Raw genomic sequence first — 17,283 nt, 5'->3', positions numbered from 1 at the left:
AAGTACAGCTTTTGCTAAAGCCTCACAGGTAGTAATGAATATAGCCGCCACCTCCCTCTCAGACACACCGGGTATATATACATCCAGGTCAGGGAGCCAATTACAAGAAGGAGGTAGCCGGTAGGTCCTAGAGACAGCCTCTCATCTAAGAAGATGTCTGTAATGCCAAACGTAGAGATCTCCTGCAACCAACTGCAGGGCGACTGTCTGTCACTTCTGACACACCCGTGATATGCTGCTTCTAACCAAGTGCTACATGTAGACAGGAGAGCACAAACTCCTTATGTCTCTCTGTGCAGCGTATGGGAGATTTCACTGCAAGTAGTCACCACCCACCAGCTCAGAGGCAACTGAAAATTAGAAATAGAGCCTGCAGAGAGGAAAACTGGAGAATAATTCTACTTACAGGTCATATGATTTACAGAAACCTTTTTTTATTCCTCATCTACACACACATACAGGACAACTTATTCTGCAAAGTCACCTTAAAAGTGTCGATTCTCTCAGAGGGTGGCTCTTTCCCCACTGCTCCAACTATTTGAACTTGAGCAAAAAATAGGACAAAATCCCTTTAATTCTCCAGTGAACAATACCTTGAACTTATTGTATTAGCTGCTGAAATCTTTAGAACAAAGATCTATCGCTCAGAAACCTTTCTCTATTATTGTAAAAGGTTACCGGTATTAAAAATCTGAAAAATTATTACTGTAAAAAAAGGAGAATGCTGAATACCCGTTCAGGTTAGGAACAAAAGGCCCGCCATATAAAATAAATGACATGAATGGCCTACTTAGAACAGACAACAGATATTGATCTATGGCCTTACATATCCAGGGAGATGTAATTATCATGCAAGACAGTGTAGCAGGAAATTCAGTAAGCAAATCATTCCTCTATGGCAGGTACTTATGGTAAGTCACTGGTATATATGGGTCTCCTGCAAGTTCAGGGAAAGATGTATAGACCTCACGGCTCTAACTGCAAATTAACAATTGGTTGTAAGTAACAATTTCATATGGAAGGATTAAATTAGTAAAAGTGACCCAAAATGTATTAATGTAGTAACACCTCAGTGCTTTTCAATGCCAACATAGGACTTGCCCAATCAAGTCAAATTAGAGCTTCTCTTACTCATCATTATATTTCTTTTGCCATGTACTGATGTGTCCTTCCTTATGTTTCCCCTTGGCTCGACATATCCCAAGATGAATGGCATGAGAGGATCGGTATTAAAAAAAAACAAAAAAAACATGATTTTGTGATACTCTGTTTGGAGATGTTTTTCTATATGGGTCAATAGGTGGCCAAGCAGTGGCTATAGAGATGAGCGGTCGCTTTGTGCAAACCCCGGTCCATGGTCCAGGTCAGTGCTCTCTGGCCAGGAACAGGAGATAACCAAAACAAAAATTGATAGGAAAGAGGTCCCAAAATAATTAAAAACACATTTAACAAAAGACCCTCCTACTATATACAATCCTTTATTAGTCAATATCATAAAAAAGGGGACTTTAGACTACTAGAGTTACAGGGGGAAGGACGTTGGGCCTCACCCTATAAAGGCCTCTTACATTGTCAGTATAAGACAGTATAAGAGGCCTTTATAGGGTGAGGCCCAATGTCCTTCCCCCTGTAACTCTAGTAGTCTAAAGTCCCTTTTTCATAATATTGACTAATAAAGGATTGTATATAGTAGGAGGGTCTTTTGTTAAATGTGTTTCAGGAACAGGAAATGAATGTTTTTTTTGAGTTTCTGAATTCCCAAGCCTGGTGTGATGGCATATGTGCTGCGCACAGGTGACATCTCGCCAGCTCTGCAAATCATAAGCTGGGCTTGTGATCCATGAGGATATGGAAATTTGCACTGCTCATGTCCATGCCCAAATACTACTGACCTGGACCATGGGCAATGGGCCCTTGACCATTGACCATGGAGCATTGATCATGCACCATTGACCATGGACCATTGACCATGGACCATAGACTATGGACCATTGACCATGGACCTTGACCATAGACCATTGACTATGGGCCATGGACCATGGTCCAGGGTCGTGCCAATCGATCTGCTCATCTCTAAGTGGTCATAAATATGACTTGCAGTATATGAAGGGTTTCGTTTTCATGACATAATAATATATTGCATTTTAAACAGAGAAATTGGAGTCTTTAAAGTGTACCAATCTATAGGTGACTGTTTTGCATAAGCTATCGTGTGTGTGTACATGAGGAGGAAGGCTATTTCTTGCCATTTTATGACATATTTTCTCTACATTTTTAATTGTCTCTGAGCTACTGGGTGGAAACTAGCTGCTCTGATGTATCCAATACACAGCACACCCATACATGAGGGATTCCTGCTCTTCTGTCTATATGTAGCACATCTTCACAATGAAGAGCAGCATGGAGGACATTACACCGCAGAACTGAGCAGTCTAATTGTGAATCAAATACTAAGGAATGGTAAATACTTGAAAGCTGCAGCACTGTCTGCTTGTGTCTCCCTCCACCTATTCTCACACTTTGTCCCTCCTTGCACTTCCCACACTTCAATAGGGAGCTGTAATCTGATCCCTCAGTGAACTGAAAGTCCATCTTGTCTAAAGCAAGATGGATTGTAGCAATTTTTCAAAGTGAATGATGAGTTCAGAAGGTGGGAAAAAAAGTCTCATAAATGGAGAAAGAAGCAGATTTGTCTGATAAGAAGTATTATAAAGATTCTTAGATTCTTTAATCTGCTTGTGCTATTATATGATTAAATGACAGTCACCATTTAACAAAATTAGTGTAAAGGTAACAAAAGACACATTTTTATCTGCCAAAATAATTGAAAGTGACATGTAAAGATCTCCACATTGATCTAGTTTAAGTGTTGGCGATACCTACAGATTGCAGCATCAATACTTCTTCTCCACTACCAAACAGTGAGCAATGGTAAAAAAGGGTGAGATAAGGGAATAGGATAAATGGCAGAGGACAGAGGGTCACCTCTCACAGCTCTATTGTGTATGCTAACAATGACTGAGAGGTTGGAAGGCAGAGAGAGTCTCAATACTAAAACCACGGATGTTATTATGTTTTAAAACCTGTCTTCCAAAACGGACGTCAGTGGTGTCCAGCTTGACTTTTTTTTTAAGGGATTTTTCTTGTAACATTTATTTTCAAATACTTTATTAAAACATAAAAGAGGAAAGTCCGTCATCTAGAACGTCGATCAATTACTTGGAACAGAGAAAGGCTACAATGAGTGAGCACACATGTGTGTAGACTTCATGTAATACTTAATCTCTCCTGTGGGAGTGCTGCAGGGAAATTCCACACTTCCTCTGAGGTTCCAACTGCAATTTATAGTTAATCGCTAATGTTCCGTTGAGCAGATTCCCGAGGAAAATCTAGACTAAATCTGCGTCATGTGAACTTATCTTTGAGGTCACATATCTCCAAATTTACAGCACAGTATCCCATGTATTATCAATAAAATTGGAAAAAAAACCCTCATGATTTGTCCAACATATTCTGGACCAATGGACTTATTGCATGTGCAGGAAAAGGCAATTCTGGGGTCAAACCTTCAAAGATATTCTATATTCTGTAGTCTTTATTGGATTGAGAATTTCAGGCCACCCCCAAAAAAATTTGAATAAAAATGTACCGATTTTTAACAGCAAACCAAATTATCTATGTAACTTGTCAAGAAGACATATCATCTTCTCGGTCTTCGTATCGACCTCCTTGGAAAGTTGGCAAGAACTTTCGACTTTCTTACCTGTGACAAGTTGAGTGACGGGCTTCATATCCCCGTTGAGGATATTGAGAGTTATATTTCGATCCGACTGAAGGTATAACGGGCTCCCCTGCGGGTACAACACGGGGAGCACAGATTAGCTCTTGATAATTTACAATATCAAAAGATCAGACAAGACATTGGAAATGGCTCACACTGCTAATCATTTAAATACCCAGGAGGATGCACTATTTCATCCATACTTTAGAAATTCATCATGAGAATCATTTCTATATCAGAATCCTAAATCACCATTTGTCGGGTTTTGTTCAAGAGCGTCTGATGGTGACCATTAATTCTTAGCCATTCTCGCTAAAGAAATATCTTTTTAAATGTTCCATTGAATTTTTCACCTTTTTTTATTTTACAAAAATATCCATCTCTATCACCTCAATGGAAATAATGGGTTGACTCTAATGAAAAATATCAAAGTTACAACAAGAAAATCGGCGTAAAAGTGTAGGCAGAGAAAGGGGTTACAAAACAAGGCCCTGTTCTTTCCCTGGTTTATAAAGGAATGTGGCACTTGCCTTAAATATGTAATTGGTTTACCTGGTGTAAATGCCGCTTTTCTTCTGAATCCGAAGTGGTTTATCTTTTGTTCCTGCGCCTCTCCGTTCCTGAGATATGGCCCATTCTTCCCTGTATATAAATCTAGTCCTTTTTAGCCAAGTGGGTGTGGTCATTAAGAAGACACCATGAGAAGAGTTGAGGACTACACTCACTTGTATAAAAAAAATTACTAAATTACATACAGGGAAGAAGAGGCCATATCTTAGGAACACAAGAAAAACATCGCCGGATTCAGGAGAACAGCGGCAATTACACCAGGTAAGAAAAAATAAAAATTACATATTTAGAGAAAACTTGAGGTCCACTTTAACATAAGAATTGAGTAGCTGTCTTTCCATCTCTTAACGAAAGTGATATCCAGTGCCAATCGTCAGGAAATACCACAAGGCTAATACCACCGTAAGAATAGGAAGTGGAGGAGAAAATACTGAGCTTGGGCCCCTTTCTTCATGGGCACTATTTTTATTGCCCTCTATATTATATATGTCACAGGCTCAGATCCTTCAAAAACTGCAGAATATAGTCCAATACAACACGGGCAAGTGCCGGGGCCCTGGGCCATCAGGGGGGGCCCACTCGCCATCGGGTCCCGGGCCACTCCCCCAGGATCTGTGCAGGGCCGCCGGCGCTGCTTAATTGCCGCCACTTCACCAGACATGGCCGCTGTGTCTGGTAGTAATGACATGGCAGGGTCGGCACTGCGCCTTTAATTGTGCTTGTGTGTTGCCCCTGCCGCGTCAATACTAGCAGACACAGCCGCACAGCGCCAACAACCAAGCAGTGCCGGCGGCCTTGTACAGATCCTGGGGGAGCGTCCCGGGCCCCGATGGCGAGTGGGCCCCCCTGATGGTCCAAGGCCATGTCTGTGATAGCCTGCACAGCCACATGCCTGAGGAGTTGGACGAGACACAGGCCGGGGGCAGGTGACGAGGCTTGTTTCCAGCTTCCCCGATCCACATATTAAAAATATTTCTAATGTGTCTGTCTTTGTGTGTGTGTGTGTGCGCATGTATGATGTGAATGTTTGTGCATGTCAGTGTTTGACTGTGTATATATATTTATTTCCGTTTTATATGTGTTTTTAAGAATTTGTGTTCAAATATGTACGTGTGTCTGTATGTGTATGTATCTGTGTATGTGCATGTGCATGTCTGCATATTGTATGTGTGCATATTTGTATACCATGTGCATGTATGTATGTGTGCGCACGTCTGCGTATTGTGTGTGTGCGCATGTCTACGTACTGTGTGTGTGCGCATGTCTGCGTACTGTGTGTGTGCGCATGTCTGTGTACTGTATGTGTGTCCATATCTGCGTACTGTGTTCATGTCTGCGTACTCTGTGCATATCTGCGTACTGTGTGCATGTCTACGTACTGTGTGCATGTCTGCGTACTGTGTGCATGTCTGCGTACTGTGTGCATAAGAAAAATTTTTTGATCTCAGTGAATAAGGGCTTTTTGCCAGAAATGTGTTGAGATACAGTACAGATCAAAAGTTTGGACACACCTTCTCATTTAAAGATTCTTCTGTATTTTCATCACTATGAAAATTGTACATTCACACTGAAGGCATCAAAACTATGAATTAACACATGTGGAATTATATACTTAACAAAAAAGTGTGAAACAACTGAAAATATGTCTTATATTCTAGGTTCTTCAAAGTAGCCACCTTTTGCTTTGATGACTGCTTTGCACACTCTTGGCATTCTCTTGATGAGCTTCAAGAGGTAGTCACCGGAGATGGTTTTCACTACACAGGTGTATCCTGTCAGGTTTAATAAGTGGGATTTCTTGCCTTATAAATGGGGTTGGGACCATCAGTTGTGTTGTGCAGAAGTCTGGTGGATACACAGCTGATAGTCCTACTGAATAGACTGTTAGAATTTGTATTATGGCAAGAAAAAAGCAGCTAAGTAAAGAAAAACGAGTGGCCATCATTACTTTAAGAAATGAAGGTCAGTCAGTCTGAAAAATTGGGAAAACTTTGAAAGTTCCCACAAATGCAGTTGCAAAAACCATCAAGCTCTACAAAGAAACTGGCTCACATGAGGACCGCCCCAGGAAAGGAAGACCAAGAGTCACCTCTGCTTCTGAGGATAAGTTTATCTGAGTCACCAGCCTCAGAAATCGCAGGTTAACAGCAGCTCAGATTAGAGACCAGGTCAATGCCACACAGAGTTCTAGCAGCAGACACATCTCTACAACAACTGTTAAGAGGATACTTTGTGCAGCAGGCCTTCATGGTAAAATAGCTGCTAGGAAACCACTACTAAGGACAGGCAACAAGCAGAAGAGACTTGTTTGGGCTAAAGAACACAAGGAATGGACATTAGACCAGTGGAAATCTGTGCTTTGGTCTGAGGAGTCCAAATTTGAGATCTTTGCTTCCAACCACCGTGTCTTTGTGCGACGCAGAAAAGGTGAACGAATGGACTCTACATGCCTGGTTCCCACCGTGAAGCATGGAGGAGGAGGTGTGATGGTGTGGGGGTGCTTTGCTGGTGACACTGTTGGGGATTTATTCAAAATTGAAGGCATACTGAACAAGCATGGCTACCACAGCATCTTGCAGCGGCATGCTATTCCATCCGGTTTGCATTTAGTTGGACCATCATTTATTTTTCAACAGGACAATGACCCCAAACACACCTCCAGGCTGTGTAAGGGCTATTTGATCAAGAAGGAGAGTGATGGGGTGCTACGCCAGATGACCTAGCCTCCACAGTCACCAGACCTGAACCCAATCGAGATGTTTTGGGGTGAGCTGGACCGCAGAGTGAAGGCAAAAGGGCCAACAAGTGCTAAGCATCTCTGGGAACTCCTTCAAGATTGTTGGAAGACCATTTCCGGTGACTACCTCTTGAAGCGCATCAAGAGAATGCCAAGAGTGTGCAAAGCAGTCATCAAAGCAAAAGGAGGCTACTTTGAATAACCTAGAATATAAGACATATTTTCAGTTGTTTCACACTTTTTTGCTAAGTATATAATTCTACATGTGTTAATTCATAGTTTTGATGCCTTCAGTGTGAACGTACAATTTTCATAGTCATGAAAATACCGAAAAATCTTTAAATGAGAAGGTGTGTCCAAACTTTTGGTCTGTACTGTATATTCCCAACCTGTATGATCTTTCAAATTATTTTGAAATAAATTGAGGATTTAAATTATTTTTGGGACTCACCAAAATTCTTTTCTTATGTGAAGCCGGCTACTGGGTGGAGACCCATAACATTGTAAGACGGACTGAGTCATATAAATAGGACACGGTGAGGCTGCTATTAAGTTTATTGTACTTTGTGCATATTTACGTACTGTGTGCATGTCTGCGTACTGTGTGCATATCTGGGTACTGTGTGCATGTTTGCGTACTCTGTGCATATCTGCGTACTCTGTGCATGTCTGCGTACTCTGTGGATGTCTGCGTACTCTGTGGATGTCTGCGTACTGTGTGTATATCCGCATACTGTGTGCATGTCTGCATACTGTGTGCATATCTACATACTGTGTGCATGTCTGCGTACTCTGTGCATGTCTGCGTACTGTGTGAATATCTGCGTACTGTGTGCATGTCTGTGTACTCTATGCATGTCTGCGTACTCTGTGCATGTCTGCGTACTCTGTGCATGTCTCCGTACTGTGTGTATGTCTGCATACGGTATGCATATCTACGTACTGTGTGCATGTCTGCGTACTCTGTGCATATCTGCGTACTGTGTGAATATCTGCGTACTGTGTGCATGTCTGCGTACTGTGTGCATGTCTGCGCACTGTGTGCATATCTCCGTACTGTGTGCATATCTGCATACTGAGTGCATGTCTGCATACTCAGCATGTCTGCGTACTGTGTGCAGGTCTGTGTACTCTGTGCATATCTGTATACTCTGTGCATATCTGCGTACTGTGTGCATGTCTGCGTACTGTGTGCATGTCTACATACTGTGTGCATGTCTGCGTACTGTGTGCATGTCTGCGTACTGTGTGCATGTCTGCGTACTGTGTGCATGTCTGCGTACTATGTGCATGTCTGCGTACTGTGTGCATGTCTGCGTACTGTGTGCATGTCTACGTACTGAGTGCATGTCTACGTACTGAGTGCATGTCTGCGTACTCAGCATGTCTGCGTACTCAGCATGTCTGCGTACTGTGTGCAGGTCTGTGTACTCTGTGCATATCTGTATACTCTGTGCATATCTGCGTACTGTGTGCATGTCTGCGTACTGTGTGCATGTCTGCGTACTGTGTGCATGTCTGCGTACTGTGTGCATATCAGCATACTGTGTGCATATCAGCATACTGTGTGCATATCTGCATACTGTGTGCATATCTGCATACTGTGTGCATGTCTGCGTACTGTGTGCATGTCTGCGTACTGTGTGCATGTCTGCGTACTGTGCGCATATCTACGTACTGTGTGCATGTCGGCGTACTGTGTGCATATCTGCGTACTGTGTGTGTGCATATCTGCGTACTGTGTGCATGTCTGCGTACTGTGTGTGTGCATATCTGCGTACTGTGTGCATGTCTGCGTACTGTGTGCATGTCTGCGTACTGTGTGTGTGCATGTCTGTGCACTGTATGTGTGCATGTCTGCATACTGTGTGCATGTCTGCGTACTGTGTGCATGTCTGCGTACTGTGTGTGTGCATATCTGCGTACTGTGTGCATGTCTGCGTACTGTGTGCATGTCTGCGTACTGTGTGCATGTCTGCGTACTGTGTGTGTGCATATCTGCGTACTGTGTGTGTGCATTTCTGCGTACTGTGTGTGTGCATATCTGCGTACTGTGTGTGTGCATGTCTGTGCATATGTGAAGGATGACGGGGCAGGCTGGGCCCTGTTTACTATACCAATATTTCTCCGCCGTATCTGTGCATCATGAATGGTGGTATGTGTTAAAGGGGCCAACTGAGACTCTTTCACACGGGTCCCATGAAAACCTGGAGCCGGCCCTGCTTAGTATAAAGGCATACAGATAAGACTTGTACAGGGCACCAGTCACACAGATTCATGTAGTGTACACTCTTGCCTAAACTATTACATCAGGCGGCCTGTCCAGCACTATGTAAGGGCACCCCCACAGGGACAGGCACCCCAACTTCTCCCAGCCAACACTAAAAGGCCTGGTTGCATCCTGTGAAAAAAAAATGTGTAACATAAAAATATGCATGATGCCTCATCCATGTGCATTTATAACACTAGACAACCTCCCCCACCAAGAATGGTCGGCTTGTGAGTGGTTGTTTCATCAGTATTCTGCACGTTCATCATGAGGACCTGGTGCTTCGTGTAGTGCATTAGTATTGTGACCTGGTGTTGGTAAATATGGATAACTTTTTTCCATACTGGCTCTTACTTTAGTTGTCAACCATTTTTAGCGATTTCTACTTGGTCATTCTACCTCCTTACGAAGAATTACATCATCTATATCATTGTACGGCTAGTCTATTAAAGAGGTTGTCCAAGACTATTTTATATTTTTTTACTATGGGCGTAAAAACTAACCAGAAGGTATTTGCTAACAAGTGAACCCGAACTTAAAAGTTTGGGGTTCATACCGGACAGTACTGGAGCTGAACGCCGAACACGGATTTCTCCCGGAAGTCCGTTGCAAAATTTGGAGTTCCGGGGGAAGACCATTGCAGAGAAGGAGAGAATTTTTTTTACAGATCCAAAGTTTGGGTCTCCATTGTTTTCAGTTGGGTTCGGGTTCTGGCACTTGAACCGAACTTTGGACTAAAGTTCGGGTCGGGTAACAGAACCCGAACTTCCATGGGTTCGCTCATCCCTAGCTCATCCCTAGTACCAATAACAGATAAAACTAAGAAAAAGTTGAAGAAAATTTTTATCAGTTTGACAAGTAGCATTTCAACAACTCTCATTTCTGGATGATTTTTTTTTCTTTACTGCGTAGTGGCCTAGGGTGATATATCTTATTAGACGTCTCGCCCCTCGACTGTACTCAGTCATTCAACCGGACGGCTGATGCTGAATGACCGTTTTGGGTTTCTTACAAGAAACCCAACCATGTGTAGATAAATATATGTTGGAAGTCAAATCTCGAAAATAAAACTGTCCACTAGCCACAACCTTTTGGGACCAAACCAATCAAGATGCTGCCTGGAAAGTATATTACCAAGTCGGCTTCAAGGGTTTACATATATCACAGTCATAAAAAAGAAGAAAAGCGTCTGGATTTAGATGCTATATATGAGTTATTTCCATTTCCGAGGAATACTGGAGTCATCTAGAAAGTGTCAAGTACTTTTGCGTCTTAATTCGACCACAGTCTGGGAGCAAGAGTTCCAGCAGCGTTGACTTGCGATGGCACTAGGAAGCTCTGACTCCCAGTGGAGCGCGGATGTCTGGTCTTCGGCATACACTATATCAGTGGGAGACCCGGCTACCACAGATGCAGATGGTGATCCCGCTGACCTCCGCTGTCTGTATAAATCTTTATCATTAACCTGCCAGCGAGGAAGCTGTAAAGGCGGTTTATGCGCACACTGATCAGTAGCATACGTCTCCAGTCTTCGGTTGCGATGTCAGTCAACTAAGGGTTAATGGTAGCATTTCTAATATATATCCGGAGGGCTGTAACCATTTATACAGTCAACTTGACTAAAAGCTAAAAGTCATTTAAAAAAAAAGACAAAAGGACATTCTGTCTGGCGAGTAACATCTAATGCTAAATTATAGTATAGTCAAAGGAGAGCACCATGCGCAGCCCATTCTTATTCCTCACCATGCGCAGCCCATTCTTATTCCTCACCCAGAGCAGCCTATTCTTATTCCTCACCCAGCGCAGCCCATTCTTAATCCTCAGCATGCACAGCCCATTCTTATTCCTCACCCAGCACTGCCCATTCTTATTCCTCGCCCAGCACTGCCCATTCTTAATCCTCAGCATGCGCAGCCCATTCTTATTCCTCACCCAGCACTGCCCATTCTTATTCCTCGCCCAGCACTGCCCATTCTTAATCCTCAGCATGCACAGCCCATTCTTATTCCTCGCCCAGCGCAGCCCATTCTTATTCCTCACCCAGCGCAGCCCATTCTTAATCCTCAGCATGCACAGCCCATTCTTATTCCTCACCCAGCACAGCCCATTCTTATTCCTCACCCAGCGCAGCCCATTCTTAATCCTCAGCATGCGCAGCCCATTCTTATTCCTCACCCAACACAGCCCATTCTTATTCCTCACCCAGCACAGCCCATTCTTATTCCTCACCATGCACAGCCCATTCTTATTCCTCACCCAGCGCAGCCCATTCTTATTCCTCACCATGCGCAGCCCATTCTTAATCCTCACCATGCACAGCCCATTCTTATTCCTCACCCAGTGCAGCCCATTCTTAATCCTCACCATGCGCAGCCCATTCTTAATCCTCACAATGCGCAGCCCATTCTTAATCCTCACAATGCGCAGCCCATTCTTATTCCTCACCCAGCGCAGCCCATTCTTATTCCTCACCCAGCACTGCCCATTCTTATTCCTCGCCCAGCGCAGCCCATTCTTAATCCTCAGTATGCGCAGCCCATTCTTATTCCTCACCCAACACAGCCCATTCTTATTCCTCACCATGCGCAGCCCATTCTTATTCCTCACCCAGCGCAGCCCATTCTTATTCCTCACCATGCGCAGCCCATTCTTATTCCTCACCATGCGCAGCCCATTCTTATTCCTCACCATGCGCAGCCCATTCTTATTCCTCACCATGCGCAGCCTATTCTTATTCCTCACCGTGAACAGCCCATTCTTATTCCTCACCATGCGCAGCCCATTCTTATTCCTCACCATGCGCAGCCCATTCTTAATCCTCACCATGCGCAGCCCATTCTTAATCCTCACCATGCACAGCCCATTCTTATTCCTCACCCAGCGCAGCCCATTCTTAATCCTCACCATGCGCAGCCCATTCTTAATCCTCACCCAGCGCATCCCATTCTTATTCCTCACCCAGCACTGCCCATTCTTATTCCTCGCCCAGCGCAGCCCATTCTTAATCCTCGCCCAGCGCAGCCCATTCTTAATCCTCAGCATGCGCAGCCCATTCTTATTCCTCACCCAGCACAGCCCATTCTTATTCCTCACCATGCGCAGCCCATTCTTATTCCTCACCATGCGCAGCCCATTCTTATTCCTCACCCAGCGCAGCCCATTCTTATTCCTCACCATGCGCAGCCCATTCTTATTCCTCACCATGCGCAGCCCATTCTTATTCCTCACCATGCGCAGCCCATTCTTATTCCTCACCATGCGCAGCCCATTCTTATTCCTCACCATGCGCAGCCCATTCTTATTCCTCACCATGTGCAGCCCATTCTTATTCCTCACCATGAACAGCCCATTCTTATTCCTCACCATGCGCAGCCCATTCTTAATCCTCACCATGCGCAGCCCATTCTTAATCCTCACCATGCGCAGCCCATTCTTATTCCTCACCCAGCGCAGCCCATTCTTAATCCTCACCATGCGCAGCCCATTCTTAATCCTCACCATGCGCAGCCCATTCTTATTCCTCACCCAGCGCAGCCCATTCTTAATCCTCACCATGCGCAGCCCATTCTTAATCCTCACCATGCGCAGCCCATTCTTATTCCTCACCATGCGCAGCCCATTCTTATTCCTCACCATGCGCAGCCCATTCTTATTCCTCACCATGCGCAGCCCATTCTTAATCCTCACCATGCGCAGCCCATTCTTAATCCTCACCATGCACAGCCCATTCTTATTCCTCACCCAGCGCAGCCCATTCTTAATCCTCACCATGCGCAGCCCATTCTTAATCCTCACCATGCGCAGCCCATTCTTATTCCTCACCCAGCGCAGCCCATTCTTAATCCTCACCATGCGCAGCCCATTCTTATTCCTCATCATGCGCATCCCATTCTTATTCCTCACCATGCGCAGCCCATTCTTATTCCTCACCCAGCGCAGCCCATTCTTAATCCCAACCATGTGCAGCCCATTCTTAATCCCAACCATGTGCAGCCCATTCTTATTCCTCACCATGCGCAGCCCATTCTTATTCCTCACCATGCGCAGCCCATTCTTATTCCTCACCCAGCGCAGCCCATTCTTAATCCCAACCATGTGCAGCCCATTCTTAATCCCAACCATGTGCAGCCCATTCTTATTCCTCACCATGCGCAGCCCATTCTTATTCCTCACCATGCGCAGCCCATTCTTATTCCTCACCATGCGCAGCCCATTCTTATTCCTCACCATGCGCAGCCCATTCTTATTCCTCACCATGCGCAGCCCATTCTTATTCCTCACCATGCGCAGCCCATTCTTATTCCTCACCATGCGCAGCCCATTCTTATTCCTCACCATGCGCAGCCCATTCTTATTCCTCACCATGCGCAGCCCATTCTTATTCCTCACCATGCGCAGCCCATTCTTATTCCTCACCATGCGCAGCCCATTCTTATTCCTCACCATGCGCAGCCCATTCTTATTCCTCACCATGCGCAGCCCATTCTTAATCCACACCATGCGCAGCCCATTCTTAATCCTCACCATGCGCAGCCCATTCTTAATCCTCACCATGCGCAGCCCATTCTTAATCCTCACCATGCGCAGCTCATTCTTAATCCTCACCATGCGCAGCCCATTCTTAATCCTCACCATGCGCAGCCCATTCTTAATCCTCACCATGCGCAGCCCATTCTTATTCCTCACCATGCGCAGCCCATGCTTAATCCTCACCATGCGCAGCCCATGCTTAATCCTCACCATGCGCAGCCCATTCTTAATCCTCACCATGTGCAGCCCATTCTTATTCCTCACCATGTGCAGCCCATTCTTATTCCTCACCATGTGCAGCCCATTCTTATTCCTCACCATGTGCAGCCCATTCTTATTCCTCACCATGCGCAGCCCATTCTTAATCCTCACTATGCGCAGCCCATTCTTATTCCTCACCATGCGCAGCCCATTCTTATTCCTCACCATGCGCAGCCCATTCTTATTCCTCACCATGCGCTGCCCATTCTTATTCCTCACCATGCGCAGCCCATTCTTATTCCTCACCATGCGCAGCCCATTCTTATTCCTCACCATGCGCAGCCCATTCTTATTCCTCACCATGCGCAGCCCATTCTTATTCCTCACCATGCGCAGCCCATTCTTATTCCTCACCATGCGCAGCCCATTCTTATTCCTCACCATGCGCAGCCCATTCTTATTCCTCACCATGCGCAGCCCATTCTTAATCCTCACCATGCGCAGCCCATTCTTAATCCTCACCATGCGCAGCCCATTCTTATTCCTCACCATGCGCAGCCCATTCTTATTCCTCACCATGCGCAGCCCATTCTTATTCCTCACCCAGCGCAGCCCATTCTTATTCCTCACCCAGCGCAGCCCATTCTTATTCCTCACCCAGCGCAGCCCATTCTTATTCCTCACCCAGCGCAGCCCATTCTTATTCCTCACCCAGCGCAGCCCATTCTTAATCCTCACCCAGCGCAGCCCATTCTTAATCCTCACCCAGCGCAGCCCATTCTTAATCCTCACCATGTGCAGCCCATTCTTAGTCCTCACCATGCGCAGCCCATTCTTAATCCTCACCATGCGCAGCCCATTTTTAATCCTCACCATGAGCAGCCCATTCTTAATCCTCACCATGCACAGCCCATTCTTAGTCCTCACCATGTGCAGCCCATTCTTATTCCTCACCATGCGCAGCCCATTCTTAATCCTTACCATGCGCAGCCCATTCTTAATCCTCACCATGCGCAGCCCATTCTTAATCCTCACCATGTGCAGCCCATTCTTATTCCTCACCATGTGCAGCCCATTCTTATTCCTCACCATGTGCAGCCCATTCTTATTCCTCACCATGGGCAGCCCATTCTTATTCCTCACCATGCGCAGCCCATTCTTAATCCTCACTATGCGCAGCCCATTCTTATTCCTCACCATGCGCAGCCCATTCTTATTCCTCACCATGCGCAGCCCATTCTTATTCCTCACCATGCGCTGCCCATTCTTATTCCTCACCATGCGCAGCCCATTCTTATTCCTCACCATGCGCAGCCCATTCTTATTCCTCACCATGCGCAGCCCATTCTTATTCCTCACCATGCGCAGCCCATTCTTATTCCTCACCATGCGCAGCCCATTCTTATTCCTCACCATGCGCAGCCCATTCTTATTCCTCACCATGCGCAGCCCATTCTTATTCCTCACCATGCGCAGCCCATTCTTAATCCTCACCATGCGCAGCCCATTCTTAATCCTCACCATGCGCAGCCCATTCTTATTCCTCACCATGCGCAGCCCATTCTTATTCCTCACCATGCGCAGCCCATTCTTATTCCTCACCCAGCGCAGCCCATTCTTATTCCTCACCCAGCGCAGCCCATTCTTATTCCTCACCCAGCGCAGCCCATTCTTATTCCTCACCCAGCGCAGCCCATTCTTAATCCTCACCCAGCGCAGCCCATTCTTAATCCTCACCATGTGCAGCCCATTCTTAGTCCTCACCATGCGCAGCCCATTCTTAATCCTCACCATGCGCAGCCCATTTTTAATCCTCACCATGAGCAGCCCATTCTTAATCCTCACCATGCACAGCCCATTCTTAGTCCTCACCATGTGCAGCCCATTCTTATTCCTCACCATGCGCAGCCCATTCTTAATCCTTACCATGCGCAGCCCATTCTTAATCCTCACCATGCGCAGCCCATTCTTAATCCTCACCATGTGCAGCCCATTCTTAATCCTCACCATGCGCAGCCCATTCTTAATCCTCACCATGCACAGCCCATTCTTAATTCCAACCATGTGCAGCCCATTCTTATTCCTCACCATGCGCAGCCCATTCTTATTCCTCACCCAGCGCAGCCCATTCTTATTCCTCACCATGCGCAGCCCATTCTTAATCCTCACCATGCGCAGCCCATTCTTAATCCTCACCATGCACAGCCCATTCTTAAGCCTTACTATGCGCAGCCCATTCTTAATCCTCATCATGCGCAGCCCATTCTTAAGCCTTACTATGCGCAGCCCATTCTTAATCCTCACCATGTGCAGCCCATTCTTAATCCTCACCATGCGCAGCCCATTCTTAATCCTCACCATGCGCAGCCCATTCTTAATCCTTACCATGCGCAGCCCATTCTTAATCCTCACCATGCGCAACCCATTCTTAATCCTCACCAAGTGCAGCCCATTCTTAATCCTCACCATGCACGGCCCATTCTTAATTCCAACCATGTGCAGCCCATTCTTATTCCTCACCATGCGCAGCCCATTCTTATTCCTCACCCAGCGCAGCCCATTCTTATTCCTCACCATGCGCAGCCCATTCTTATTCCTCACCCAGCGCAGCCCATTCTTAATCCTCACCATGCGCAGCCCATTCTTAATCCTCACCATGCACAGCCCATTCTTAAGCCTTACTATGCGCAGCCCATTCTTAATCCTCATCATGCGCAGCCCATTCTTAATCCTCACCATGCGCAGCCCATTCTTAATCCTCACCATGTGCAGCCCATTCTTAATCCTTACCATGCGCAACCCATTCTTAATCTTGACACAATTCTGTCTCTCAGCTCCTTGGGCAGTTCCTTTCAGCTCATGATTCTCATTTGGTCTGACATGCACTGTGAGCTGTGAGGTCTTATATAGACAGGTGTGTGCCTTTCCAAATCAAGTCCTATCAGTTTAATTAAACACAGCTGGACTCCAATGAAGGAGTAGAACTATCTCAAGGAGGATCACAAGGAAATGGACAGCATGTGACTTAAATATGAGTGTCTGAGCAAAGGCTCTGAATACTTATGACCATTTGCAAACATTTCTACATTTCTGTTTTTTTCAGTCAAGATGGGGTGCAGAGTGTACTGTAATGAGAAGAAAAATTAACTTTTTAGAATTTACCAACTGGCGGCAATGAAACAAAGAGTGAAAAAT

At 45.6% G+C, this 17,283-nt stretch overlaps 1 protein-coding gene across 3 annotated transcripts in view; it reads right to left on the bottom strand.

Moving 5' to 3' along the window:
• Positions 1-17,283, bottom strand: part of SGCD (sarcoglycan delta) — a 1,005,043-nt gene that overhangs the window by 91,131 nt on the left and 896,629 nt on the right. For all 3 annotated transcript variants that reach the window (XM_073649870.1, XM_073649868.1, XM_073649871.1), the window contains one exon: positions 3,764-3,851. In XM_073649870.1, the coding sequence (XP_073505971.1) occupies positions 3,764-3,851 (88 nt within the window). The remainder of the gene's footprint in view (positions 1-3,763; positions 3,852-17,283) is intronic.

Source organism: Phyllobates terribilis, unplaced genomic scaffold (assembly GCF_046119375.1).
Source record: "Phyllobates terribilis strain yellow unplaced genomic scaffold, ASM4611937v1 Scaffold_10__3_contigs__length_209671492, whole genome shotgun sequence".
Taxonomy (NCBI): Eukaryota; Metazoa; Chordata; class Amphibia; order Anura; family Dendrobatidae; genus Phyllobates; species Phyllobates terribilis.
The sequence above is the reverse complement of the archived record's forward strand: the minus strand, read 5'-3'. Positions and strand labels throughout refer to the sequence as shown.